Source organism: Herpailurus yagouaroundi, unplaced genomic scaffold (assembly GCF_014898765.1).
Source record: "Herpailurus yagouaroundi ecotype Mexico unplaced genomic scaffold, PumYag 160, whole genome shotgun sequence".
Taxonomy (NCBI): Eukaryota; Metazoa; Chordata; class Mammalia; order Carnivora; family Felidae; genus Herpailurus; species Herpailurus yagouaroundi.
Window position 1 is genome coordinate 20579615 of NW_024412401.1, and position 26320 is coordinate 20605934.

The window sequence follows — 26320 nt, forward strand, 5'->3', positions numbered from 1 at the left end:
AAAAAGAGGGGCACCTGGGTGGCTCAGTTGGTTAAGCATTCTACTTCAGCTCAGGTCATGATCTCGCAGTTTGCAAGTTTGAGCCCCACGTCGGGCTCTCTGATGTCAGCATGGAGCCTGCTTTAGATACTCTGTCTTCCTCTCCCTCTGCATCTCCTCTGCTTATGTGCGCACTCTCTCTCTCAAAAATAAATTAAAAAAAAAAAAGGTTTTGTTATATTTGTCCAGTGGTGGGACAAACTAAAGAGCTAATACAGCAGTTCCTTGCAGTCTGGAATATGGTACAGGCTACTGGCTAACAGACCTACGTTTTTCTCTGGTGATTAGCAAAAGACGTGTTCTGAGAAGCTGTTGTTTTCTAAGTCCTCAAAGTTCAGTTCCTTTAACTACATACAAATGCTTGGAGATGTGCTAAGCCCTCAGGCTACAAGGGTAAAATTGTATATATATATGGAGAGCCTTGTCAGCAGATTCTTAGGTACTATGGGGAACTCTGGGAAGAACAGAAAGACACAAAGTAACTTTGACATGATGTATACAGTGTATTTTCAAGATAGTGGAGGAGGAGAGAAACCTTTCCAATTTGAATCACAGGGTCAGTTAAAGTGTTCCTTGCCTAATTTTCATTTTCAAAGACAGCAGAATACAATAAGGGAGGTGGGTGTAAATGTAGGAGAGATATGACCCATTCCAGCAAGTGTCTTTTGCATCTCATTCACCTTCCTATAGCTGCACTATTTTGGAGGATTCCTATTCCTGAATTAACTCTTCTGTCAGGTCAGGTGACCCATTAAGTCATCAAAAATAGCTGAAAAATTGGAAATTTAGGAATTAGTTTTTATGATTCTCCCTTTTACTTGTTATGTAATGTCAGTGGATCTTTAAAAGGGAGGGAAAAGAAAGAGGGTAGCTGATCAGCCCAGGTGAATGTACTTGCCTTAGAGAAGGAAACCTGTGGAGCTATCCATATGTAGCCTAGAGACAATGTAGTCTGATGATTAGGAGGAGTAATTTCTGTACTTTATCTTCCTTTACTGTGACTTGCTAAAGCCCTTCTGGAAGCATCAATTTCCTTTGGAGAATTGTTCTGGATTTAATGATAATCAGGCCTGGAGTTGCCATCATGGTTTTGTCATCTAGATCATGGTAACTTTGTAGGTCAGTGGCCAGTTGATGCCCCCAACTATGGCCTTTGAGTATCCCGGTCCTAGCCTTAACTCCAGGCCTTAACCTGGCCTAACTTAACTTAGGCTTTGGGAAAACAGGCCAGGGTTACTGGGCAAATGCATGGCCTGCATTGTGAAATGGAAAGGGTTCAGTCACCAGGCCTTTGGCATTTGAGGACTTATCCCAGATCCAGAGTGAGCTCATGTAGCTTCCAAGGAAGGAACTCCCTCTGTGCTTAGCCCAGCTCAGATAGCCTGTTGGAGTGACCCTTGGTAACAAAGTGTGTGGCACTGGTTTCCTTGATGCTGCATGCAGGCCACTTTGGAAAGGGAAGAAAGGTGATTGAAATCCCCAGGCAGGCTTTGTCCTTTAGTTTGAGTTGCCAAACCAGGAATGGTCTAAACTAAAAGGAGGGGCCAGTCAATAGGGGAGGTAAGGATTCTGGGAGTTAGGCTCTGTGAACTAACCAGTTGTTCAGAGGATCTCTTCCTTTCCTCCATGTCCCTTAAGGTTTAGCTGGCATTTTCTTTGGGTTCCGTGCTATGGGACTGAATCTACTAACCTTTCTGCCCTTTTTTCCCTGCTTTCTCTCTCCTTGCAGAAGGAAAGCGAGGAGCCATTCAGGTTGTGCCTCTGGCCCTTTGGGTCCTTTGTGTTGTCTATCTTCTACCCTTCTCTCCTGAGCACAGTGTGTGTGTGTGTGCGCGTGTGCGTGTGGACGAACACATGCACGCACACACACACATGATCTGTGCCTCTGAGCTTTGGCTCATGTAGATAGTCTGTTTTTCCTTAAAAGCAGTTTGTGGGCATGCTCCATTTTTGTGTATGCTCCTGCAGACGTCCCTGGAGCACAGTGTGAGAATGTGTGTGCCAGCATGGTGCACATTCAATGTAGCATGTGTGTGCTTATACTTGTACTCAGTTTGACTCCCCCAAACACTGATTGCCCTTCTCTTCTATTTTGCACAGTGTTTGTCCATTTTTTGCTTGTTGCTGCAGGTTGGCATATGCTGTAAACCCTTGCTGAGCCCAGCATGCATACACTTTGTATTTGAGAGCAGGAATTGCTGTAGGCATTTTGTGCCTCTTGCCTGGGGCCCTAAGTGTGAATGTGCTTTGTGCTTGTGAGCAGGTTTCTTGGTCTCTCTGTGAACACAAGCTTCTGTAGACCTGTGATGTGGTTCCCCCATGCCATGTGAATGCATTGTATAAATCATGCTGTGCACTGGTTCTTGAAGACTGTGAGGGTTTGCTTTTGCCTGTGATTCAGGCCCGGATGAACACTGAATATCCTTTTTCGAATGGGTGTGCGCACATATTTTATCGCCCTGTGTGCAGGATCCATGATCACCTTGTGTTTCTCTCAGGCGTAAGTTGTGTCTATGAATGTACCCGCTGTAGGTACTTTATCTAGACCACCTCTCATTCTCACAACCCTCCTTCAGTACCTGTGTGTGCATGCTCTATGCTTTTGTCTGCAGGCTTCTGCAGACCCACTGTCCCCTCTAAGCACAGGAAATGTGTATGATCTGAGTTTGTTGAACCCTGATTCCCAGAGACTTTTTGTGACTTTGTTTCTTTAAGGTCAGTGGTTTTTGGCAAACATCTAATTTTAGGTAGGAAATAAAAATCTGCTCAGTACAGTGACTGTTTCCAAAGGGAAGGTAAGTTCTGTGTGGTAGGATCTGGAGATTTAGGGATAGGCTACCCCTCAAAAGCAACTTTAGGGGACTTGCATTATCCACTTCTGGTTTCTTTTGGGGCCTGGCTGTCCTTTTGCCAGTATCATCTCACCCACAGAATCAGGGCAAGAGCCAGATAAGGTGAAATGGGTTCGTGAAGGGCTGTAGTCAATAGGCAGATAAGCTTACTTAGAGTCCAGACAACCTGAGAACGGTCTGAGAAGGGTCTTACATCCAAAGTTCATCTTGACCCTTCCTGCTGACCCAGGGTAATTCTTACCCACTTTTACATTACCCAACACCATGCCTGTCCTACCTCTCCCTTTTCTACTCTGTTTTACCTAATTTTATCCATAACTTCTCCCAGCCAGGGCCCTCCCAAAACTTTACCCCCTGTACAAGTTAAATACCTTACTTTTGTCTCCCTTGTCCTGGAGCACATTTGGTCCAGGATAGTTAACTGGACCCCAGGTTTTAGGAGGCAGGAAAGTTTTGGGGAGTTTAGGGGACAAGAAGGGGGCACAAAGCCCCAGACCTGCTAGCACTAGCTCTGTTTGAGCCTAAACAGCATTTACCATTGGTTCTCTAGAAAGCCCTAGAAGCTTTGGAACTTTCTGTCTACACTGCTTTTTTTTCTGTGTGTGTTTTTTTAATGTTTGTTTTTGAGTTTTTTGTTTGTTTTGGTTTTGGCTTTTTGCTTGTTTGTGGAGAAACGTTTAAAAACTGTTTTCAGGCAGTTTCTTCTTTGAATTATTTGGTACCTCAGTTTTCAACTTCTCATTATAGAGCTCATAAACAGCACCAGAATGATAATCTAAGTATCCAACCTGCCCTGGGTTTTCTTGTTATATATAGAGAGACCTTATCAAATGTAGAATGTCTGTGAGTTAGGGCTTCAAGGAACCTGAACAAAGTCAAATCACAAGATGAGATGGGAGTCCAGAAGGACCAAGTCACCACTCTGTGATAGCTAAGGGAATTTAGGAATATAACTAGAAGAAGGCCAGACTCTGTATGAAGTGGTCCTTTTGCTTAAGCGAGGCCTGGAAGCCTAACTGGATCTTTTTTTTTTTTATTTTTTTTTTTTTTTTTTGTGGCCTTGGCTTACTGTTATATATACCAGTGAATTGTGTGAGGGGGATAGAAGTTCTGATAGTTCTCACACTCCCAGTGGACCTTAGCCTTAGAGCTTGACCTTATATCCTTCCTATTCACTGGGGAGAAGGGAGACAAAGTAGCACTCATTTTGGCAACCTGCTTGTTGCTCTGGCTCATCAGGGCATTTGCTTAGACATCAGTCTGGCTGTGTCACCACATTGTGTATGTGACCTACTCTTCTCTGAGATTCCTACTTTACTGTTTACTGCCTGACCAAAGAAATATGGCTGTCTCCCATCTTTTCTAGGATTTAACTTTTTTTCTATCTCTTTTTAAAGATTCCAGATGATGGTAACCCCTCTCTGCCCCAGTGGCTCCCAGGAGGGTAAGTGATTCCCTACAAGGTTTCTGTGGATTTTACAGTCTCTCGTGCTGCTTCTAGCTTCCCCCTGAGAAACAGTAGAAAACACTCCATAAGTTGGATCCTGGGAAAGAAGAGTCTCTGCTATAGGGATTGGTTGGTTCTCTGAGGAGAGGGGAGAACTTTGCAGATTGACTCCTCAAAGACAGAAGACAGAGCTTTATAGCATGGTTCCCCTGAAGCAGGGGAGGGAGCTTTGGGGCTTCCCTATCTTTGCCTCTAGAATTTGATTCAATGCATCATAGTTAGTGATAACCCTTTTAGGTATAAAAGAGGAAACTAGAAAAATATCTGCATTTGACACAGTTCTCTTTTATTCCATTGTTGATAGTGTAGCTGATTACTCTCTGGGCTCTGTCCTGCTTCAGCTGTTGTGAGTCACCTACTTACTCCATTCTACTCTTGTCAAGACATAAGTAGCATCCCTTAGGAGCTCTGTGTGTTCTGTCTGTGCTTCTTGTTTGGGAGTTTCACACCCATGTGACTGCAGCAAAGAGTCATTTTCAGCTGCTCAACTGCTGTCTATAACTGACTATTCCCAAGAGAGAAAAGAGTTTAAGTGCCCTCCCCCACCTCTCCCTGGCACATACACTGTCCATTATTTCTCAGGATCTTCCTTTTCTCCTTGTCCCATAAAGGAGACATAAGACGTATGTTCTTCTGACATAAGAATTTCCAGTGGCTGCCTTCTCTCCCTCATGATCAGGGAAGAAATAAGAACAGATCATAAAGTTACCTACTACATTTTTACATACTCCTTTTCCTTGTGATTTTTTTTTTTTAATAGGTCATGGGAATAAGCTATCCTTCTCTTGTCTAAAGCTCATTTATGTTGCAAGAACCTTGAGTGGTGCATACTATAGTTTTTAGAATTAGCCACAAACTTGGTACTTCAACAGCCCTTCCTCAGGACTTTAGCTTTTTTTTCTAATGATTATAAAATACATACATGATAATGGAACATATCTAAGCTATTTTTAAATGGGGCCATGCACTGATTTTCTAAACGCCTTCCTGTCATCTTTCCTTCAGCTTAGTCCTTAGAAGTTGTCACAAGTTGAGAACTTCCCTAGCTCTGGTAGTCTCATTGAAAGCAAAGTTCATTTCCTGTGCTCAGGAAGCTAGTTTATTAGAAATCAACATAGCAGCTTGTCTGTTCCAACTCTTGGCCTTGATCTAATTTATGGCTCCATTCTTTACCTATATAGCTTGCTGGCAGTACTTACTTATTTTTCTGAAGCATGTCTCTTTTCAGATCAGTTATGGTATACCATGTAACTACCTTACCACCTTCCCCATCTCCTTCTTTTCATTAAAGCCAAGTATATGAGTTCTTTTCTTTGAGGTTCGGAATGACAACTCCTAAAAGGTTGGAAAAATTTTGTAGTTCATTCCCCTTGTTTTATGGAATTGGCGTCAAGACCCAAAGAAAGGAAGGAATTTTGGCAAAGGACATAGATTGAGTTAGTAGAAAAGTTGGGTCTAAAACCCGGGTTATCTCATTGTGAGAATGGTGTTCCAGGATGTTCTCTGTAATTTTATTCATATAATTATGGAAGAAATGGCAAAGAACAACAGAATGCATAGAAATGGTATAAAAGTTTTAGAAATCTCCAGTTGCTCCAACTGTAATCTTTTTTTCCTGGTCCCTGCTGATGTATCCACAGGGCTAGGCTAGACTTTCAGAGTCCTTTTGTTTCCTTCCTAAATTTTGTTTCTTTCCCCCTCTAAATGGTTATTTGGAAGTCTCCTATCCCACTTATCCTCCCTCCACTTGGTTATGCAAGCTCCTCTCCATGGAGACCTTTTTCTTCAGGATGCTTGAATGGACAGAAGTGGTGACTCTTTTACTCAGGATAGAGAAAGTCTCCTTCTACATATCATTAGCAGTCTTTCTCACGTAGGCAGCAGCTGTTCTGTAGAGCCATTCCTGTGGGCTCTGTTCTAGCACAGGCCAGGAAACACTTACCTTTGGGGAGCAGAGTCTGTGGCCTGAATCTAGGGAGGGGCCCTCGTAACTACCAATTCCCTCCTTGCATTATGCAGCACAAGGGCCTTCAAGTAAACAGAGGTGCCTTGAAGTGTCCTTGTGGGATAAAATATCTCTGTTTTTGGCTGAAATTACAGAAGGAAACATGGAGGGGCACCCCGAGAGCAGATTCCATTGCTCATCATTCCATGGTGTTATTTCTCTCACTTTGTGTCTTCCTTACCCCTCTCAAAGGCACATGGTGGAAATCAGTTCATCTTCCTCTGGGGAGAGGGTGAGCAAGGAGAATAGAACACTGAACCTGCCATAACAAGTCTTGACATATTTTCTTCTCCCCTTAGGCCAGCTGGAGGGCTCTATGGCATTGACAGCATGCCAGATCTACGTAGAAAGAAGCCACTGCCACTTGTCAGTGATCTGGTGAGTGACTCTTTGAAGACTTAGGCTATAGGGTTGGGGTATCTCCCATTAGGCCATAGCATATTATCAGGACTGGTAGTGGTCCATTTAGTGACAAATATTGGTCTGAAGATCAATCATTTAAAGCTTTACTGAGACTTAGTGATGAGACCTTAGTTGGACCTTATTTCCTTATTAGAGCCCCAGGTTCTTCATTAGCTAAAGCTCCTACCTGGAACTATAGCTTGGGCCCTCAAACCTGGGTTATCTCAAACCAGAGTTGTCTTCTAGGTATCTTATTCCTCTGGGTTTCTCTGTAGCCTCTTTTGATGACCTGGAATGGAAATTGCCTCTAGCCCTGACCTAGATCATTGAGTTTAGCAATGAGCACCACTGATGCTACTCCTTACAGATAAAGTGATGGTCTCCTCCCAAGACATAGACTTGCTGGAATATTTTTGTGTCCCTAGTATTTAACTCAGAGTTTGGCACTGAGAGGTAATGATAAAAAATTGTAGAATTGAATTGAAACAGGCTTAAGAGTTAAAGCTGATCTCAGGACCTCCAGGATGACTGGAAGCTCCCATCTTGGATTATACCTCCTGTGGCAGGATCAACTCAAGGAATTTTGCATAGCCTAGTGGGTAGTGAGGGGTGAAGTGGGGGCCAGGGTCCCCCACAATCCTAGAGCTCAAAAGCTAGAAGTTTAGTAAGACTTGAACCCCTTTTCTTAGTACCATTTTCTGCTCCTGTTTTCTGTCCCCACCCCCCATTCAGTCTATTTTGCTTTTTCTATGCACTCCTTTTCCCATTTCTCCTTCATTTCCTGCTTTTTTCCCCTCTACCAGTGTCTCTCTCCTTAGTTGGCTGAATGGAATTATCCTCTGCCATTTTCTCTTGTTGTTTTTTTTTTCTTTCCTTCCTTTCTTTCCTACTGCTTGTGTATCTTTTCCTTTCTCTTTTTCCTCCTTTCTAATATACCTCTCTTTTTACCATCAAGCTGGTTGGATGAAGATGAGTTTTGATGTCATCTCTTCTTTATTACTTTATTTCATTATCTTGCATCTCTTTTTTCTTTTCATACTTTTTCTCTGCTTCTACCCCACCCCACCTTTTTGTACACCAGCTCTTCTTTGCTTAACTAGTTGGATAGCAGTATCTTAGTCATGTCCTACTTTCATCCTCCATATTTTAACCTTGCCTATATTTCATTTTCTGGCATAACTCTCCTTAGAGTAGAAGCTCTAGGCACTGGATAGCTGGCTGGATTGAAGATAATTTTTAGTGGATAGAGGCAGAGGGGGTTGGGATGTTGTACCCTACATGGATCAGACTACTGGGAAGACTACCTCCCAGTTGCCTCTGCAAGTTTTTTCATGCTTTTGGGGGTGGCTTTAACATCCTGTTGTTCCTTTCTCTGCTCTCCTCTGCACAGGCTATGGTGAGTGTTTCCAGAGCCCCTTTCCATCCTCTTTAAGAATCTCAAACCACCTGGGCCCTTCCCAACTGTTTTTCCTGTTTAGGCTGATACACTTCCTGTCTACCCAGTGTCCCCTCCGGGGGCTGTTCTTAAAGCTTGGGTTTGGCAGATAACATGAGGTCCCTCTACACAAGGGCTTAGCTAGCAGAGCAGTCCCAGCTCTCAGACTTAACCCTCTGCCCTGGTTGATTTGACTGTGGTTATGTTGCCCCTTTAGCTGAGTATCTTGCTCATTTGGGCTGCTGGCTTCTATAGCCACCTGGGATTGTGTGGGCATGGGGTGGTACCCAGGGATAAAGGATAGCATGAAATTGTTCTCAGTGATGGTTCTGGTTTTTTTTGGGTTTTTTTTAGTGTTTATTTTTTGAGACAGAGAGAGAGCATGAATGGGGGAGGGTCAGAGAGAGAGGGCGACACAGAATCTGAAGCAGGCTCCAGACTCTGAGCTGTCAGCACAGAGCCTGACGCGGGGCTCAAACTCACGGACCGTGAGATCATGACCTGAGCCGAAGTCGGACGCTTAACCAACTGAGCCACCCAGGCGCCCCTCAGTGATGGTTCTTAAATGTGGCTATGACATAGTTTATTCTATTCTTTTTTTTTTTTTTTTTTAATTTTTTTCAAACTTTTTTAATTTTTTTTGGGACAGAGAGAGACAGAGCATGAACGGGGGAGGGGCAGAGAGAGAGGGAGACACAGAATCGGAAACAGGCTCCAGGCTCCGAGCCATCAGCCCAGAGCCTGATGCGGGGCTCGAACCCACGGACCGCGAGATCGTGACCTGGCTGAAGTCGGACGCTTAACCGACTGCGCCACCCAGGCGCCCCTAGTTTATTCTCTTCTTAATGATGTATTTCCTACTATAATTCTAAATTTGTCATTTTCCTTTGTCTTCCTATAAACAAGGGGTGGGAAACCTAAAAAGAGTGAAGGAAAGAGAGAGTCTTTGGATGATAGGTACCCTAAGAGAAGTGTCATTCTGACGTTGTTAGAATAGTCTCCTAAGGGCTTTGTGTTTTGGATCTTTTTTTTTTTTTTAATATAATTTATTGTCAAATTGGCTTCCATACAACATCGAGTGCTCATCCCAACAAGTGCCCTCCTCAATGCCTATCACCCACTTCCCCCTCTCCCCCATCGTCTGTCAACCCTCAGTTTGTTTGGTACTCTTATCATCTGTTACCCATGGGTGGTTCCCGTGAATGACAGTAAAATTAGAAGGTAGTAAGTCAAACAGTCAAATCACTTTGGTCACTGAAACTCCTTTGCCAGGAATTTGCCAGCCCTTGGCAGTAGCCAGGGCTGACAGCCGGTCTTCTCTCATAGTCATTGGTCCAGTCCCGGAAGGCAGGGATTACTTCTGCAATGGCTACACGCACATCTCTCAAAGATGAAGAGCTGGTAAGTGACCCACGGGCTGTCATGAGTTCACTGGCCTGAAGACTGGTAGCCACTCTGAGAATTCATGAGTGTTAGGCACACATTGTTAATGAAACAGATAAATAGCTTTGTGTCTGAGTTTTCCATACTAAAAGAGGCAAGGGGTCAGAACAGAGGTAAGCCCAAGTCTTACATTGGAGTATGTGACCACTGAACTCAGGGTTTTATGGTGGGCCTAGTACCCTCTGTTTTCTTAGAAAGCTTGAATGCTGGGAAAAGGTTCAGATGTAGCATTTGGGTCAGATCTCTCTTGGATGACCAGGAGCACATGACATTGAGGAGCTTCTTTCTTCCAGGGGCTTCTTGGCTGTGGGCTGGGCCAGACTAGAGTATTTCCTTTATTGCCAGAGGAGAAACCAGGGTCTTGATTACCCTGCAGGGATCTCAGTTCTGGTATCTCTTAGAGACCTAAAGTTGCTGGCGGGTGATGGGGTATGTGTCTTTCAGAAATCCCACGTGTATAAGAAAACCCTGCAGGCCTTAATCTACCCCATCTCGTGTACCACACCCCACAACTTTGAGGTCTGGACGGCCACTACCCCTACCTACTGCTATGAGTGTGAAGGTCTGCTCTGGGGCATTGCCCGGCAGGGCATGCGCTGCAGTGAGTGTGGAGTCAAGTGCCATGAGAAGTGCCAGGATCTGCTCAACGCCGACTGCCTGCAACGTGAGTGTCCCTGTGGGATGAGGGGTATAGAGCAGAGGCAGCAGGCCCTCTCCCAAATAGTCTTGCAACAAAGAGCTAGGATGGCTCAACTATCATTCCTCTAGTCTACCTGATTATGAAGTTCTTTCTTTTTCAAAGAAACTAGGGTCCTGAGTCAAGGGGCATTGCCTTTCCAAATAACAGGTCTTACAACACACTGTCTTAAGCACCTTTTGGAAAACAAATTCTAGCTTTCTGTGGCCCTCTGGCAGAACTAGAATCTCTTCCAGGATTCAGGTGATCCCAGAAGCTGTGCTTGAGTAGTGTACACACTGCAGTGGCCATATCGCCCAAATGACTAGAGCATGATTAATTGGGGACCAAAACTAATGGGAAGAGAGAGTTCTGTGAGGTTCCAGGCTTCGCAGAAGAACCTCTTGAGGTATAGACTCTAGGACCCAGGGAAGGCAGCATTTATTCCTTGCCTATAGATGCAGGTTTTAGACAACAGTGCTGGGAACAGAAGTGACAAATGGATCAGGCAGAGGTCCCAGAGGAGAATGTGCCAGACTCCCAGGCCCTGACTAAATAGGTGATTTGTGCTACCATCATGGAGTGGGGAGAATAGGAGCAGGAAAAGGAACAAGTTTCTGCCGAAGGTGTTAGTAGCCCTCCAAGTTCTTGTCTCCTTGCTTTGTTCCTGCAGGACTTGTAACCACTGTGCCTGGACCTCTGGGGGAACAGGGTTTAGGGATGTGGGAATGTATTTTCTTGCCCCTCAGGTCTTCCACATTTTACTCAGAGCCAAGTCATAGCAATGAAAACTTCAAGGATTATGGGGAGAAAGAAGGGACACCTTTAGACTCAGAAGCACTTCATTATCCCCAAGAAAGATATGTGACATAAATGGGGCCCAGGGAGAGGCCTCAACTAATTGTTCACTTAAAATGTCTTCGTTTGGAGGGCCCTAGATTGGTGCCAGTGGCATAGCTATAGCAGACATGAAGAAACAGGTAGAACAAGTCAGTGGAAGAGATGGGGCTCTGAAAAGATTGAAGATGAATGCTGGTGATGATTGCCCAAATCCATCATAAGGGGTTTCAAGCACAGGTGCCAGCAGACTCTTGCTTTAATTACTAAGAACTAGAAGCCAGGCAGGCTGCATAGGCTGCTTGCTGGAAACTTTCTGAAATGCTGCTCCATAGCAAGTGTGTCAATCCTTTCCTCAAGGGCCTTCCAGAGGTCCCAGTCCAAGAAAGTAGCAGTGTATGGGATATGCTAAATGGCAAGACTAGGATGCAACCCAGGTCATTTTCATTTATCAGAAAGTATCTTTTGCCTAAGGCTTCTGTGAAGTGAGGAGTGGAATGAAATGCCCTTCTATGGCCTTCCCTGGACAGATCTGCTTGCCATCTTTTCAGGGTTAGGATTCAGATGTTGGCCTTAATTTTTGCTCCAGGTCTTGTAGAAAAGACCTACGTCTTTGGAGAATAGAGATAAAAACCAATCTGCAGAGCCAGTAAAGGAAGGATTGGCCCCTTTCTGACAAGCCCATATGATGAAATACATCAGACGAGTCTGCTCTGTTTTTTTTACCATACTACATATTTTCTGAGACTAAAGGCATTAGAGCCCTGAGGCAGAATCCAGTGTGTGCCATGATGAATTCTGGGATCTCTGTCATGGTTTGGAAGTCGGATGAGATTGGTGGAGTTGTCATGCCCATCCACCAACCCTCCCTGATAACTGCAATACCCATTGGGGATATTTTTGCCTTAAACTTGAAGGGTAACTCTCAACCACCACCTAGGGTAGAAGAAAGACAAGGTCAACTGCAGGCTGAGCTAAACTTTTTTGTTTGTTTCTTTTTTTTATGAAAAATTCAGGAAATAGTATAATAAACTCCCATAATAATTACCAAGATTGTGCTGCCCTTTGAGTTGCATTTTAAATTCCACTGGCCAAGCGTTAAACTTCAGCAGGTCCCCTATTGGTGAACTCTTCGGAGAGCTATCCCAGTCTTAAGCTTCTTCCACTTCTTAGTGACCTCTGTTAAGCTGCATTCTTCAGCCTGACCCTTTGTCTGGTGGGTTGCCTATTGGTTATCTTTCTATTTCTGACGATCCTTCAGGGGCTGCAGAAAAGAGTTCTAAACATGGAGCTGAGGACCGGACCCAGAACATAATCATGGCCATGAAGGACCGCATGAAGATCCGAGAGCGGAATAAGCCAGAGATCTTTGAAGTTATCCGGGATGTCTTTACTGTGAGCAAAGTTGCCCATGTGCAACAGATGAAAACAGTGAAGCAGAGTGTACTGGATGGCACCTCCAAATGGTCGGCCAAGATTACCATCACTGGTGAGTAGGCCAAGGTTTGAGGGGACAGGAAGGCCTAGACTATGGGGAGGAACCTGGGGAAGAAGCATTCTGAGTTTGAGGGAGCAGGGGGCTGGAGAGAAAGAAGGTAGAATTGAGGGAAGGAGGGCCTTACTGTTCATCACTCCTCCTCTCCTAGAGCCTGGTGCCATTGGGTGTTGGGAGAGCAAGACCAGCACCTACGAATGATATGAATGATAATGAAGGATTTGGTAACAATCTGATGTTATAGACTTGGTTAATAGTTTGATATTATAAGAGCTGGGGGGGGTGGGCAATGGTATAGTAGGAGATCAGGAAATAAGCTAGTGCTTTACTAGCTGAGTGGGTGTGGCTGAAGCACGTATATATCAATGTAGGGGAAGGTGGTCAGTTAAGGCACTGGTGAGGAGGTGGGATTCTTGGGCCAGCCTTTCAGAGAAAGACTGGCAGCCCAGGGCTAAGCATAGATATGGAAGAGTGAGAAGATTCGTGTTCCTGTTCAAGGAGCAGATGGAGGCTGCTCTAAGATGGAGAGCATATGAGTAGTACTATGGAAGACTTGTGACTTCTAGAGCACACTCTGAAGCCTCCTCCTTTATATTTGGGTTGCAGTGGTGTGTGCCCAGGGCCTACAAGCCAAGGACAAGACAGGATCCAGTGACCCTTACGTGACTGTGCAAGTGGGCAAAACCAAGAAACGTACCAAGACTATTTTTGGGAATCTGAACCCTGTTTGGGAAGAGAAGTTCCATTTGTAAGTAACAGAGGGTTTTGTCTTACCTGGGACTATGTGTATTTTAGAAGCAGCATTAAGTCCTATTATCCTTGGCTTGGACCCTAAGAGGGATGAGGCAGGGCACCTGGTTGGCTCTGTTAGTGGAGCATGCAACTTTTGATCTTGGGGTCATAATTTTGAGCTCCACATTGGGTGTAGAGATTACTTTAAATAAATAAAAATTCTTTCAACAAAGAGGGATGGGCCAGAGGTACTGGAGAAGCCTATTTCTCATAGGATTCAATTGGGCAGCAGTCATTTATTTTCTGGGTTCCTTCTCATGGGCTATTGTAGGGGCTCCTGGGCACTCCATACTGCTTTTTCTAGCGTTAGAAAGATTTTACTACTGCTCAGTGACAGCCAGGAACTGGCCACCCTGTTGTGTACCTTTCAGCCTTTCTATCCTGCCTAGGAAGGATTAGACTCTTCTGGAGAGTTGGGAAGCAATGTCCGTGTCCTCCAACTGGGTAATTCTGGCTTGAAGATAGAAATCTGGGATCTGGAAAAGTTTCTGTTTCCCTTAAAAAGCTCTGCTTTTTTTTTCTTTCTCAGCTTCCACCCCCACTCCTTTTTCCATTGTCTTACTTTCTTACAGACTATTTCATAAGACAGTACAAGATGGTTGTTGAAAAAATGTCAAGCTCTAGTCTAGGACACAGACTAATGTGTGGAGAATCCAGGTGCTTTGTCACACACCTTATACCAGGACTTAGAATCTGAATTACCTAATGAACAGGCTGGTTATATAGAGATCTTCTTCTGTTGGCTCCTTGGAGAACTCAACGTGGAAAGGGATTGAGGCCTAGTAAAATTGGCCTCGACTCCAGAGGCAATAGTTACTGGGGGAAGCACCTATTCCTTTGAGAATCTGAGAGGTTCCTGCTTGAATTCTTCTTATGATGAATTTTATTTTATTTTTTTTTAATTTTTTTTTCAACTTTTTTTAAATTTATTTTTGGGACAGAAAGAGACAGAGCATGAACGGGGGAGGGGCAGAGAGAGAGGGAGACACAGAATCGGAAACAGGCTTCAGGCTCCGAGCCATCAGCCCAGAGCCTGACGCGGGGCTCGAACTCACGGACTGCGAGATCGTGACCTAGCTGAAGTCGGATGCTTAACCGACTGCGCCACCCAGGCGCCCCCTGATGAATTTTAAATGAATTGACTCTGTAGTCAATTTTGCCTGCTCTCATCCATTTAGTAAATGATTTATTAAGCCCCTATTCTATACAAGACACTGTAGATGATATTGTGTATCTAAAATGTGTAAGACAGTCTCTGCCTTCAAGAAGCTCCTTGTTGATTTGGCTGTTTTTCAGTAGACCAACAGTTATACTATAATATTTTAATGGAGTGTGCAAAAATAGTATGAGAACACAGAGAAAGAAGTAGCAAATTCAGTCAAGTACAACTCCTATATGAGGCAATAGGACCCACTAAGCAACTGTGAGGGAAGGAGAGTGTGAGGGGGGATCTGACCAAACTCCCTTTTCCAAAGCAAACCTCATAGAGCAAAATGATAGTTCACCTGGGTTTTAAAGAATGATTGAAGTTCACCAAGCACATACCTAGATGGATGGGGGGAGCTAGATGGAAAGCTAAGCAGATATGACCAGATTGACATACCATGAACATTGACACCTTTACTGACTCTGGGAAGGGAACTAGCAGTCCTTTCCTGTGGCTCTGTAGCATTTGTCCAGGTGTTTTCCTGTTAGTGTTGTTGATACATCTAGCTGCACAGGAAATCAGAATGGTCTCTAATTACTCTTCTGTCTCCCCACTTTTTGTGTCAAGGCAATAAAGAATGGTATGATAATGGTATGTAGAGCCACCTAGGCTGACACCCACTGTTCCCTGACTCCTTCATTTCCTCTACAAGGCTTCAAGTATAGTTGATGGAGCTTTGGGAGGGAATTGGAAGTAATAATAAGAATGAGTGCTGCTTGGTTGGTACCTAACAGAGCCTGCCTATTTCTCTCACAGTGAGTGCCACAACTCTTCTGACCGCATCAAGGTACGTGTATGGGATGAAGATGATGACATCAAGTCAAGAGTAAAACAGCGGCTTAAACGAGAGTCTGATGATTTCCTTGGTCAAACCATTATTGAGGTCCGGACACTGAGTGGCGAGATGGACGTCTGGTACAACTTGGGTGAGGAAACAGGACCAGAGAAATTTTCTGGGAAGGGAGAGCATGAATGGGAAATCTGGGGGAAAATCCTGCCTACCAAAACCATCACTCAATCCCTAAAGCATACAGAGCCTGTCTTATCTGCAGAGAACTGACGATGAGTAGAGATGGGGGACAGAGGAGTGGAAGTGGCTGGAACTCAGTCTGGCTGTTCAGCCATTCTTCAGATTTCAGGAGGCCCTTTAATCTTCATGCTCATCTCTAATGGTTTTAGCTCCCTATTCTCTTAATGAAATTAATATTGGGAAAAAAAAAACAAAAAATAAAAATAAATAAATAAAAAGAAATTAATATTGGGAATATTTGGGGGTATTTGTAGACTATGTGGTCGCTGGAGTGAGTTCACTCTGTTATGTGAACTTTGGATTAGTGCCTCTTTTTCCTTGGATTAAGCCAGGATGGGGGCTGTCTGCGCTATCTGTAGTTGCATTGGCGTCAATCTCTGGTCTTCTTTTCTTCCTAGAGAAGAGGACAGATAAATCAGCTGTCTCAGGGGCTATTCGACTACAAATCAGTGTGGAGATCAAGGGGGAGGAGAAGGTAGCACCGTATCATGTGCAATATACGTGTCTCCATGAGGTGAGCCACCCTTTGGTAGATGGGGTGTCAGAAAGCAGTGCTGGGAAGGCCTTTGACAATAAATGGGATTGCGGGATGGTTGAAGATTTGCGGCCTGGTTTTTATTCACCATGCTACCCTGGACAGCCCAAGTAATAGTCCCAGCCTTTGTTCTCTTTCACTCATGTGAAGGCCTATTGGGCCACACAAGGAACTAGCGATGATTTGACAGAATTTCTTTGGAACCCTATTCATATTCTCCTGGACTTTACCACCAGATTTTAGTTTTATTTTTAATATGTATTTAACTATTTCCTTTGCTCTGTCTCCTGCAGAACCTTTTCCATTACCTCACAGACATTCAGGGTAGTGGAGGAGTCCTGATTCCTGAGGCTCGAGGAGATGATGCATGGAAGGTGTACTTTGATGAGACTGCCCAAGAAATTGTGGATGAATTTGCCATGCGCTATGGCATCGAGTCCATATATCAGGCCATGACGTGAGGCTCCCCTGGGGCTTTGGGAAGTGGCTTTTAATTCTTGGGGAGGCTAATGAAGGCACACTGACAGGGTAAATAGGTCCTTAAGTGGGGTAGTATACAGTGATTTGTTGCTTTCCTCTCTGAGCTGAGGTGAGGTGGGTCTATGCCCCAAGGCAAAGAAAATATATGTATAAAGGGAGTATATTTATCAGTAATTCAGGGAGATGATACTTACCTGTCTCCCCCAGAGTGCAGAGATAAGAAGGGCAAAAGGCATGAGAGGGTATACCAGGACAAACTTGGCCAAACATCACAGGCCTGAGGAGATGCAGCATGTGTGCTTATGTATATGTGTTTGATAGACAAGCTTTCATAGATTGGCCTGGATGTTGAAGAAGGCACTAAACTGTAGAAAAAGCAGCTGTGTCTGGAGTTGAGCAAGACTCCTATGCCAGAAAATTTTGCCTACTATGAAGAGTTTGTATATACTAGTATGTAAGAGTTTGTTGTTTGTATGTTGGTGAGGCTGCCACTAGAGCTGTAAGCAGAAGGTGACTATTACCCTGGACACGCTTCATTTATTCTACAAATTTTTATTGAGTTTCTTCTATGGGTCATATATTGTGTTAGGTGCTGAGAACACAAAGATGGAGTAAGATGAGGCCTCTGTGCTTGGGGAATGCAGTCCAGTAGGAAGGAGAGACCAGTAAACAAACAATTACAATATAATATGATAAGTGCTATGGTAGAAGTAATAACAGGGAATTATGAAACCATCTACCTTTTAGGGGAGGCATGTGAGGGAAGCCATTGAAGAGTTGACACTTGAACTGAGTCTTGAAATACAGGAAAGGTGGAAGAACATTTCTGGTAGGGCATGTGCTATGGCGCTGAGATGCAGCAGACAATAGAACATTCAAGGAATTACAAGAAGTTCATTATAGGTGGAGAGAAGAAATACAGTGAGGAATGAGGTTTGAGAATGGCCTCCTTACCGTTCCTACTCTGTTCATTCTCCCTAGATGATCTCATCCAAACCTGTGACCTTAACCAGTTCTTCTGGGTTGAGGACTCCATTTCTTTTTCCAGATCATACCTTTTCCTGAATTTCAGATCCATTTTCAGCTGCTTTCCTTCTTCCAAATCAACAACATCTCCACCAAATATGTCTATCTTCCTATATTCCTTATTTTAGTAAATGGAACAATTTTAAATGCAGTTGTCCACACAAATTTAGGAATCAGCTTAAACTTTTCTTTCTTAATTACTACTGCCCTTTGACTTCCAACATCAAAATTCTAAAACCTCTGGATTCTATCTCCTAAAATTGTTTTTAATCTATCACTATTGCTATAGTGCAATAGTAACAATAACGATAATGATAATAACAACTCCCTCATACATTTCTTTATGTTCCAGGCATTGTTCTAAGCATTTTATGAATTTTAACTCATTTATGAGGGGATACCATTATTTTTCCCATTTTACAGATAAGAAAACTGAGGCATAGAGAAGTTTTTAAGTAATTTATCCAAAGTCACTGAGTAAATAGTGGAGCTGAGATTCAAACCCACTCTTGATCTAGAGTCTGTACTCTTAACCATTTCTCTGTTCCATTTAGTGCTTTCATTGCTTCTTTTCTGAATGATTATAGTAACTCTTCAACTGCTCTTTCCATCCTAGTCTTATCTGAGTCGCCCTCCAATTTATCATCAAAGGGGCCTTTCTGAAAGACTAATCTGATCATACTGTGCCTTCATTTTAAAATATACTATAGTATTGAGGGTAAACTGTTCTGTTAACTATTTATGCTTCTTTTATTTCTTGGTATTCCTATATCATATACCTGAACAGTCATAACTGAGGTTTTCCCAAATGAATCAATCTGCCATGAATATATTTGTCTTTGCAATGGAATTTCCCTTTGCCTGAACACTTCTCCATTTGATTACTTCCTACTAATCCTTTAAGATTTGGTTCAACCATCTCTTCTTTGAGAAGGCTTATTCTAATCCCTTCCAGCCCTCAACCATTCTGATTTAAGTGATCTTGTATGTTTCTACAGTAGTTTTGCAGAGCATGCCTTGGCTTATTGACTTTCTTACTCTTGCTTTCTCTGCCAGGCTATCACATCTTTGGATTCTAGCACCTAGCACAGGGCCTGGCACATGGTAGGCATTCACTGAATGTATATTTGAATGAATAAATTACAAAGATTCTTGCATGCCAAAATGATTGGAAGCTTCATACACACCAGTAAGCTCTTCTGATTATTTGTTTTTTGCTGCAATCCTTGAAGAGTCTTTGAGGCCAAGAATACTGTTTTTCAGGCACTTTGCATGTTTGTCATCCAAGTACATGTGTCCTGGTGTGCCAGCAGTGATGAGCACCTTACTGGCCAACATCAATGCCTACTATGCCCACACAACCGCCTCCACCAATGTCTCTGCATCTGATCGCTTTGCAGCTTCCAACTTTGGGGTGAGTGTGATATAAAAACATACCTACTCATTTGTTATTAATAAAGTTTGATTTTTCACAGTAGGTACCAGAGCTGCCACTTAGATAGATGAATTTATTTCCTTATGGGTATGTCGACTATGCTAATGGACTGTCCTTATTTCATTATGGATAGGCACACTTACTAATGAACTCTCCTCAGACATGAATGAGAGAACGTGGAATATTACCACTATGGGGGGCGGGCGGGGGGCTGCCACACAGAATCTCTCTAGGCCAAGAACTTGGTTGAGTCACTGTGTTCCTTAGTCCTGCAAGACCACAAATGGACCTTTCTTAACATTATTCAGTTTCTCTCTGACTCCTCCCACTCAAGTTCATATGAGACTGATGTCTAAGCGATGATACCAGTATATTCCTTGAGCCTATCCCTTTTCTAGTGTTGGACTGTTTACCCTATCCAGGATGTGACCTTTCCTGGTTTTAAGATACTTGAGAAGTTGAATCTTTATTCAGAATATCACCTGACATAAGTTCAATATAAACTGAAGTCTCTTTGACCCACCACAAAGATTGCCTCTTTAGGAATAACATTACTGATACTCCCAAATCTACTGGTTCTCTGAGCCCTGTTTTTTGATAGTAACTACCTTTTTTTATTTTAATAGAGTCTTTCTATAGATGAATTAACAGCATTGATTAAACCACTCAAATATGTGTTCCATTATCTCATCCCATTATATATTGAACTTAAGACCTAACGATGTATAATATAACCAATATATGAATTCTAGGAGTGCTATACCAAGTCTATAGGCATGTGATTCCACATTTAATTATATCTTTTCTATAAAAATCAACTATTAAAATGGTGTATGTTATTTATTTTAACATTTTAAAAAGTATAAACTAAGAAAAACAATATGGAATGTGGTGTAAAGAGAAGCCCTCTCAGGTCTGCTTGATCACCTTCCAAATGAATGAGTATTCCTCCCTCTTATCATTACTGCTAGACTCTGGCTACTTAACTGTTTTTGAACTGCCCCAAGGTAAGTTAGGAGACCATAGACTCAGGAACAAATAAGAGAATTGTTTCAAGTTTCCTTTTATTTGAATAAGAAGAGTTAGAGTCCCAAAGGAATGGAGAAGCATGGATCATCTCCTTTTGACTCTTACATAGAAAGAGCTGTTTCCTCTCCCAGGGGCTTCCTGTCCCCTTGCCAGTGTGAGAAGATCTCATTTGAGATAGAGTTGCTAAGAGATGGAACACGAGCCACCCATCCCACTTTTCCCTTATATTGGTTGTTCTTCTGCTGGGCAGGGATGAGATAGGATGTGTCCCCAAACCAACGTCTCCTCCTCAGCCAGAGATGGTTCTGTTTCTGCTACAGTCTAAGGAACTCAGATTATTTCTCTCTTCCCTGTTATTTGTATCCTACCCTTAGAAAGAGAGATTTGTAAAACTACTGGACCAGCTGCACAACTCACTGAGAATTGACCTCTCTACCTACAGGGTGAGTGAAGACATGACTGTGAGGTGGGATAACAGATAATACTAAGCTCTTTCTAGAGAGACTATAGTCCAATCTTGGCTATAAAGATTGAAGGCAAGGAAAATTGGTCCATGTCATCACATGTACGTACATGGCCAATGCCACTGACATGTGTGGTTCTTCAAACTCCAAGGAGCATACAGTGTGTAAATAGCAGCAGGTGTGGCTAATTTTGTACAGATAGTTGGCTTTCCAACCCCACTGATGTCACTCCATTCAACTACTGATGACATTCTCATTAGGGAGTCTCCTGAGGATAATCTCTTCCAGAAATGCCCCTTTAAGAATTAGATACTTAACGTTTCTTTTTTGTATTTTTCCATACTCTCCTTCTTTTTCAAGGGAGGTAATGAGTAGCTTGGCTTGGGCAAGTAATTTGTAGCAGGGGTCATATCCATTCCTAGGATGGAGGGAGGAAATAGATGTACTAGGAGGGTGAGTACCTGGGACAGGACAGGACAGGAAAATGGGCAGTTTCCCAATTCTTCCTAAGTTAGATCTTCTTAGAATGGCTTCCTTACTTGCTTTAAAGTGTCATAAATTTCCAGAACAGGCAATATACCCACGTTAAAAAGTAAGTATAAAAATAACCTCAAAGTCAAAAAGAAGTGGAGTTTTAATTATCTTGCAATTTCAGTGTCCTCCATTTGCATGAATAATGGAAAGTTGACTGTATATCTTATATTTGGCATATAAGTAGCCATTTGGAGTTTAAAAAAGCAATCCTTAAAATGGAGAGTGGCTCAACATCTCCCTTCAGCTCTTCTTGGCAGCTTCCTCCTAAAACTCATGCCAAGGGGAATGAAGTGAGGCATGGTGGGAAGGTCCTAAGGAACTCAGTCCAAAAGCAGTTCTGCTCAGAACTCTGCCATCTTCTGGCTCTGGAATGTGGACTAGCTGGGGTCCCTTGCACAGAAGATACACATCCTTGATCTCAGTCTGGTCTGTAGTGTGGCTCCACTTATATTGCAGAATATACAGTTAGATTATAACTTTTGAAGAACTCACTGTTTGGGTGTAAGAATCTTCACCCAAGAAAAATGTGTGTATATAAATTGTGTGTGTGTGTGTGTGTGTGTGTGTGTGTGTGTGTGTGTGTGTCTGTGTCTGTGTGTTCACTTGTGCAAATGCTCACACATTGCATGGGAAGTAGGGTTGGTGTAGGAAGTGCTGCTTTCTGGGGTGGGGATTATTAACCCCTGCTTTTGGCAAGGGCCTGTCTGTCAGTAGAAAAGAGAGGGAAACGTGTAGTTTTATAGCTTTTTTGTTCAGCTCAACTGGGGAAAATCCCAGTGGGTAGCAGATAAGGAAGCTTTTGATTTCATTGCTTTTGGCAGGGAAGGCTTTCGTATTTCTCTGTTCCTTTCTTAAATTTGCTTGATTTGCAACAGAATAATTTCCCTGCTGGAAGCCCTGAGCGGCTTCAGGACTTGAAGTCAACAGTGGATTTGCTGACCAGCATTACTTTCTTCAGAATGAAGGTAAAAGATGAACTGGGTGGGATGGTGATGGGCTGGGGATCTGGCCACAGGAACATGGAGAATAAGAATCACTGGGTATAATCTGAAGCTATAGTATTTGTCACCTCTAAGCCCACATTTCCATACACCTTTCCCTGAGTTACATCTGAGAAGACCATGGATCAACAGAGATGGGATGGGCAGTTCTCCCAATCAGCTGTCCTAGCAATTTCATCCCATGGGCAAGGTCCAGGGACTCTTTGAGGGATGATGGGAACCTGAATAATTTGAGGGGAGTTCTAGGAGGAGATCCTGCACAGGTGAGCAGGACCATGGACCCATATTTCTTTTATTAATTGGCAGGTGCAAGAACTGCAGAGTCCTCCAAGAGCCAGCCAGGTGGTAAAAGATTGTGTGAAGGCCTGTTTGAACTCCACCTATGAGTATATCTTCAACAACTGCCATGACTTGTACAGTCACCAGTACCAGCTGGTAAGAGGTTCAGGATCAGGTGGGACCAGTTGGCAGTGGCTCTTAGATCCTTGCTTTTCCTATACCATGGTTATGATGGAAAGTTGGTCAGGACAAAGTCCTTGATGTTCTTGAGGTTGAATAAAGTGTAGAGTAAGGGCCTTCTAGACCATATGAGACATTTGTGGATTGATAGGGACCATTGGACAAGATGTGACATAACTGAGTTGAACAGAAGTGGCAACGGTTAAGTTTTAGTTAGGTACTAAAGTAAGTGACCAAAATTTGAGCAATTTTAGGGGGTGAGTCGGTGAATTCTCAGTCCATCTCAGAATCTTTTTTGCTCCTCCAAGCTTAATTTGTTCGAGACTGACTTCTTCTGAGATCCATAACTATCTCTCTGAATTACAGGCTGATGGAAGTTTTTTACCTCTGACCACTTCTCCCTGCACTGCATGGTCTTCTGAGATATATTCATCAGCTGACTGTCAAATGCCAACTCTATCCTTCTGTGAGGCTGAGCTGTTTCACCTGTTTTATACTGACATCCTAACCTAGTACCTGGTGACTGCGTACATTTTTCTAGATCCTTTCAATAGTATCTTTTTTTCCTCATTTCACAGCCAGGGCTTCTTTTTGGGTCTAGTTACTCAATTACAGCTTCTGTCTTTAATAACTCTGCAGACCACACATTTGCAAAACAGATTCCCTTTAGTCCAACAAGTATGTATTGAATAAGCCAGGTCTGAGGAAAGCATAGTGCTCCTTCAATTAGTTCTTTATTCATAAGCATATATATAATTCTAATCAAAGAAGTCTGTTAGAAGTGCCTTGAAAAAGGAATGAAATTGCAGGATTCGAAGAAGGAAGAATTCACTCTTGATCAGGTACTGGGTACTACATAGAATAAGGGCATTTGACATAGACCTTAAGAGGCAGTAGGATTTGGACAACAAATGATGGGAGGACAGCCTAAATCTCTTGGATGTTTACCCATTGGTGAATACATCCAATTTGTAATTTTCCTAGGAGCACCTCAGTCAAGACTAAAATCTTGTTCACACTGCCTCCTCCCATTCCTAAGGGTACTTTTTGTGCCAACTCTATCTTTAAGGCTTCCTTCTTTTAAGGTTTGTAAAACCTCATTGGTTCTGAAGTTCATGGGAGGTTTTCCTGGGGCCGTTGTTCAACTTGCCACACTCTGTCATCCATCTATGGGTTCACCTTGGTTGGGGAAGACACTGTTCTCAGCTTTGATTTTTCAACTATGCAGGGGTCTATCTGAATATTTAGTCCCTATTCCCTAACATGAGATGTACATGGACTTTGAAAGAGAGCGAGGTGCCTGAGTGGCTCAGTCAGTTGGGCATCAGACTTCGGCTCAGGTCATGATCTCATGGTTTGTGAGTTCGAGCCCCACATCGGGCTCTGTGCTGACAGCTCAGAGCCTGGAGCCTGCTTCGAATTCTGTGTCTCCTTCTCTCTCTGCTCCTCCCCTGCTCATGCTCTCTCTCCCTCTCAAAAATAAAGGCTAAAATAAATAAATAAATACTTTTTTTTTTTTTTTTTTAAAGAGAGCTTATAAACCATTCAGGCACTTTATTTAGCCTTTGAGTTTTGCTGGTTTTTTTACTTTTTTTCATTATCATTTTCTCATTATTCATTATTTACACTGAAGTAAACCATTGATATCTTTTTTTATTTCCTTCTATTCACCTTCAGTCATTGGTTCATTCATCCATCTATTCCACATCTCTGTTTTTGGCAAGCTCATTGTTTGGTGAAGGTGGGGGAGGGTGCAAATTACTGGATATATTGGGTTTTTAAAATTTATTATTACTGCATTTCATTGTAGTTGTAGTTGCCTATTACATCTATACCAAAGTTCATAGAGGGTGTTCTGGGAATCCAGAAGAGAGGCATCTAATCAGACCAGGGGTATCAAGGAAAACCTTTCAGAAAAGGTAAAGCTCAACCTGAATTTTGAGGGATGAGTAGGAGTTGGCTAATGAAAGGGGTTGGGGAAGAGAAGGATACCATATAGAGGTAATAGAATGTTTAGAGACACAGAATTGTGAATGAGTGTGTTAATTTGAAGAAATATAAGCAATTTAATTAGGGTAGTTACAGTGTCAGGCTTTGGAGTTCAACTCTCTGGGATCAGATCTTGGTTCTACTGTTTATAGCCACATGACCTTGGGCAAGTCATATAACGTCACTGCTTTCAGTCTCCTCCTCTGTAAAATGAAGGTGATAATTTCTACCCAGTGGAGTTGTTATGAGGATTAAATGAGACAATGTGTGTAGAGTTCTTAGCAGGGTGTCTTGCACCTAATAACCACTAAATAAGTGGTGGTAGTGGGGTGGTGATGGCTGCAAGGGATTGGTGAGGTGTGGGGTTGAGAGAGAGGTCATATTCTGAAGGCCTTTTGTGTCAAACTGTGGAATTGAAATTTATTGAAGGCCTTGACTGAAGGTCATTGAAGGGCAGAGGAGTCACACAAAGAGATTCTCCTTGCAGAAAGATCACTAACAGCTGCATGGAAGAAGGACTAGTTAGGAGATGTTTGAATGATACCGATAGGGTAGTGGCAGAAAGAGTTCAAGGAAGAGATATATTTAAGTGATATTAAGCAGGCAGAATCCACATATTCTGTGAGTTCTGTCCTGGTTTCTATTAACTTCCTGATAATGCACCCTTATTAAGGATTGTGGAGACTGTGATGACATATGGCATCCCACGTAAAAGTCCTATCCCTGTTCTTTTGGGTGGTTTCAACTTTGCTTTTGTCCCAGTGGAAGATAAATGTCCATTCCAGCCTTTGTGTGGTGACCCCTACTTGTCCTGTCTGTGGTCTGAATGTAGAGTTGCTTCTCCTTTCCTGAAATTCACCATTGTATTTCTTTACTTCTTCCCAATCCAGTCCTTTTTTGTCCCCCAGCTTTACTGGGATATAATTGACGTATAACATTGTGTAGGTTAAGATGTGCAATGTGATGATTTGATACAAGTGTATATCATGAAATGTTTAACTCAGGCCTTTACCTCACATAATTGTCATTTTTTTTGTTGTGGTTATGGTAAGAACATTAAAGCTCTACTCTTCATAGCATCTTTCCATGTAGTACAGTATTGTTAGCTGTAGTCAACCGTGCTGTATGTACCTTAGATCGCCAGAACTTACTCATCTTAACTAAAAGTTTGTGTCCATTGACCACCATCTCCCCATTTCCGCTACCCCTCATCTCCTGCCAAACACTATTCTAACTCTGTTTCTATGGGTTGGATGTTTTTAGATTTTACATATAAGTGAGGTTATATAGTATTTGTCTTTCTCTGTCTGACTTATTTAGCATAATGTCCTCAAGATCCATCATGTTGTTGCAAATGACAGGATTTACTTTTTTTCTAAATTTTTTAAATGTTTATTTCTGAGAGAGATCGTGCAAGCAGGGGAAGGGTAGAGAAAGAAGGGGACAGAGGATCCGAAGTGGGCTCCGCGCTGACAGCAGAAAGGCCACTGTGGGGTTTGAACTCATGAGCTGTGAGATCATGACCTGAGCTGAAGTCAGATGCTCAACTGACTGAGCCACCCAGGTGCTCCTGGGATTTCCTTTTTTATGGCAGAGTAATAATCCATTATAGTTACATACCACATTTTTTTAACTTTTAAAAAAATTT

General features: G+C 42.8%; 1 protein-coding gene across 12 annotated transcripts in view; it reads left to right on the forward strand.

Moving 5' to 3' along the window:
- The window catches only part of UNC13B (unc-13 homolog B), a 158237-nt gene that overhangs the window by 115007 nt on the left and 16910 nt on the right, over nucleotides 1–26320 (forward strand). For 6 of the 12 annotated variants that reach the window (XR_005792535.1, XM_040481595.1, XM_040481594.1 and 3 more), the window contains 14 exons: nucleotides 4289–4335; nucleotides 6703–6781; nucleotides 8196–8201; nucleotides 9567–9641; nucleotides 10128–10347; nucleotides 12458–12685; nucleotides 13298–13439; nucleotides 15447–15616; nucleotides 16119–16234; nucleotides 16549–16712; nucleotides 19025–19175; nucleotides 20600–20668; nucleotides 22099–22188; nucleotides 22531–22659. Coding sequence is in view for 11 of the 12 variants with exons in the window: in XM_040481595.1 (XP_040337529.1) it covers nucleotides 4289–4335; nucleotides 6703–6781; nucleotides 8196–8201; nucleotides 9567–9641; nucleotides 10128–10347; nucleotides 12458–12685; nucleotides 13298–13439; nucleotides 15447–15616; nucleotides 16119–16234; nucleotides 16549–16712; nucleotides 19025–19175; nucleotides 20600–20668; nucleotides 22099–22188; nucleotides 22531–22659 (1686 nt within the window). In the remaining variant the exon portion in view is untranslated. Of the gene's footprint in view, nucleotides 1–1768; nucleotides 1792–4288; nucleotides 4336–6702; nucleotides 6782–8195; nucleotides 8202–9566; nucleotides 9642–10127; nucleotides 10348–12457; nucleotides 12686–13297; nucleotides 13440–15446; nucleotides 15617–16118; nucleotides 16235–16548; nucleotides 16713–19024; nucleotides 19176–20599; nucleotides 20669–22098; nucleotides 22189–22530; nucleotides 22660–26320 lie in introns of all 12 variants that reach the window. The other 6 variants (XM_040481603.1, XM_040481601.1, XM_040481604.1 and 3 more) reach the window with 3 other exon arrangements.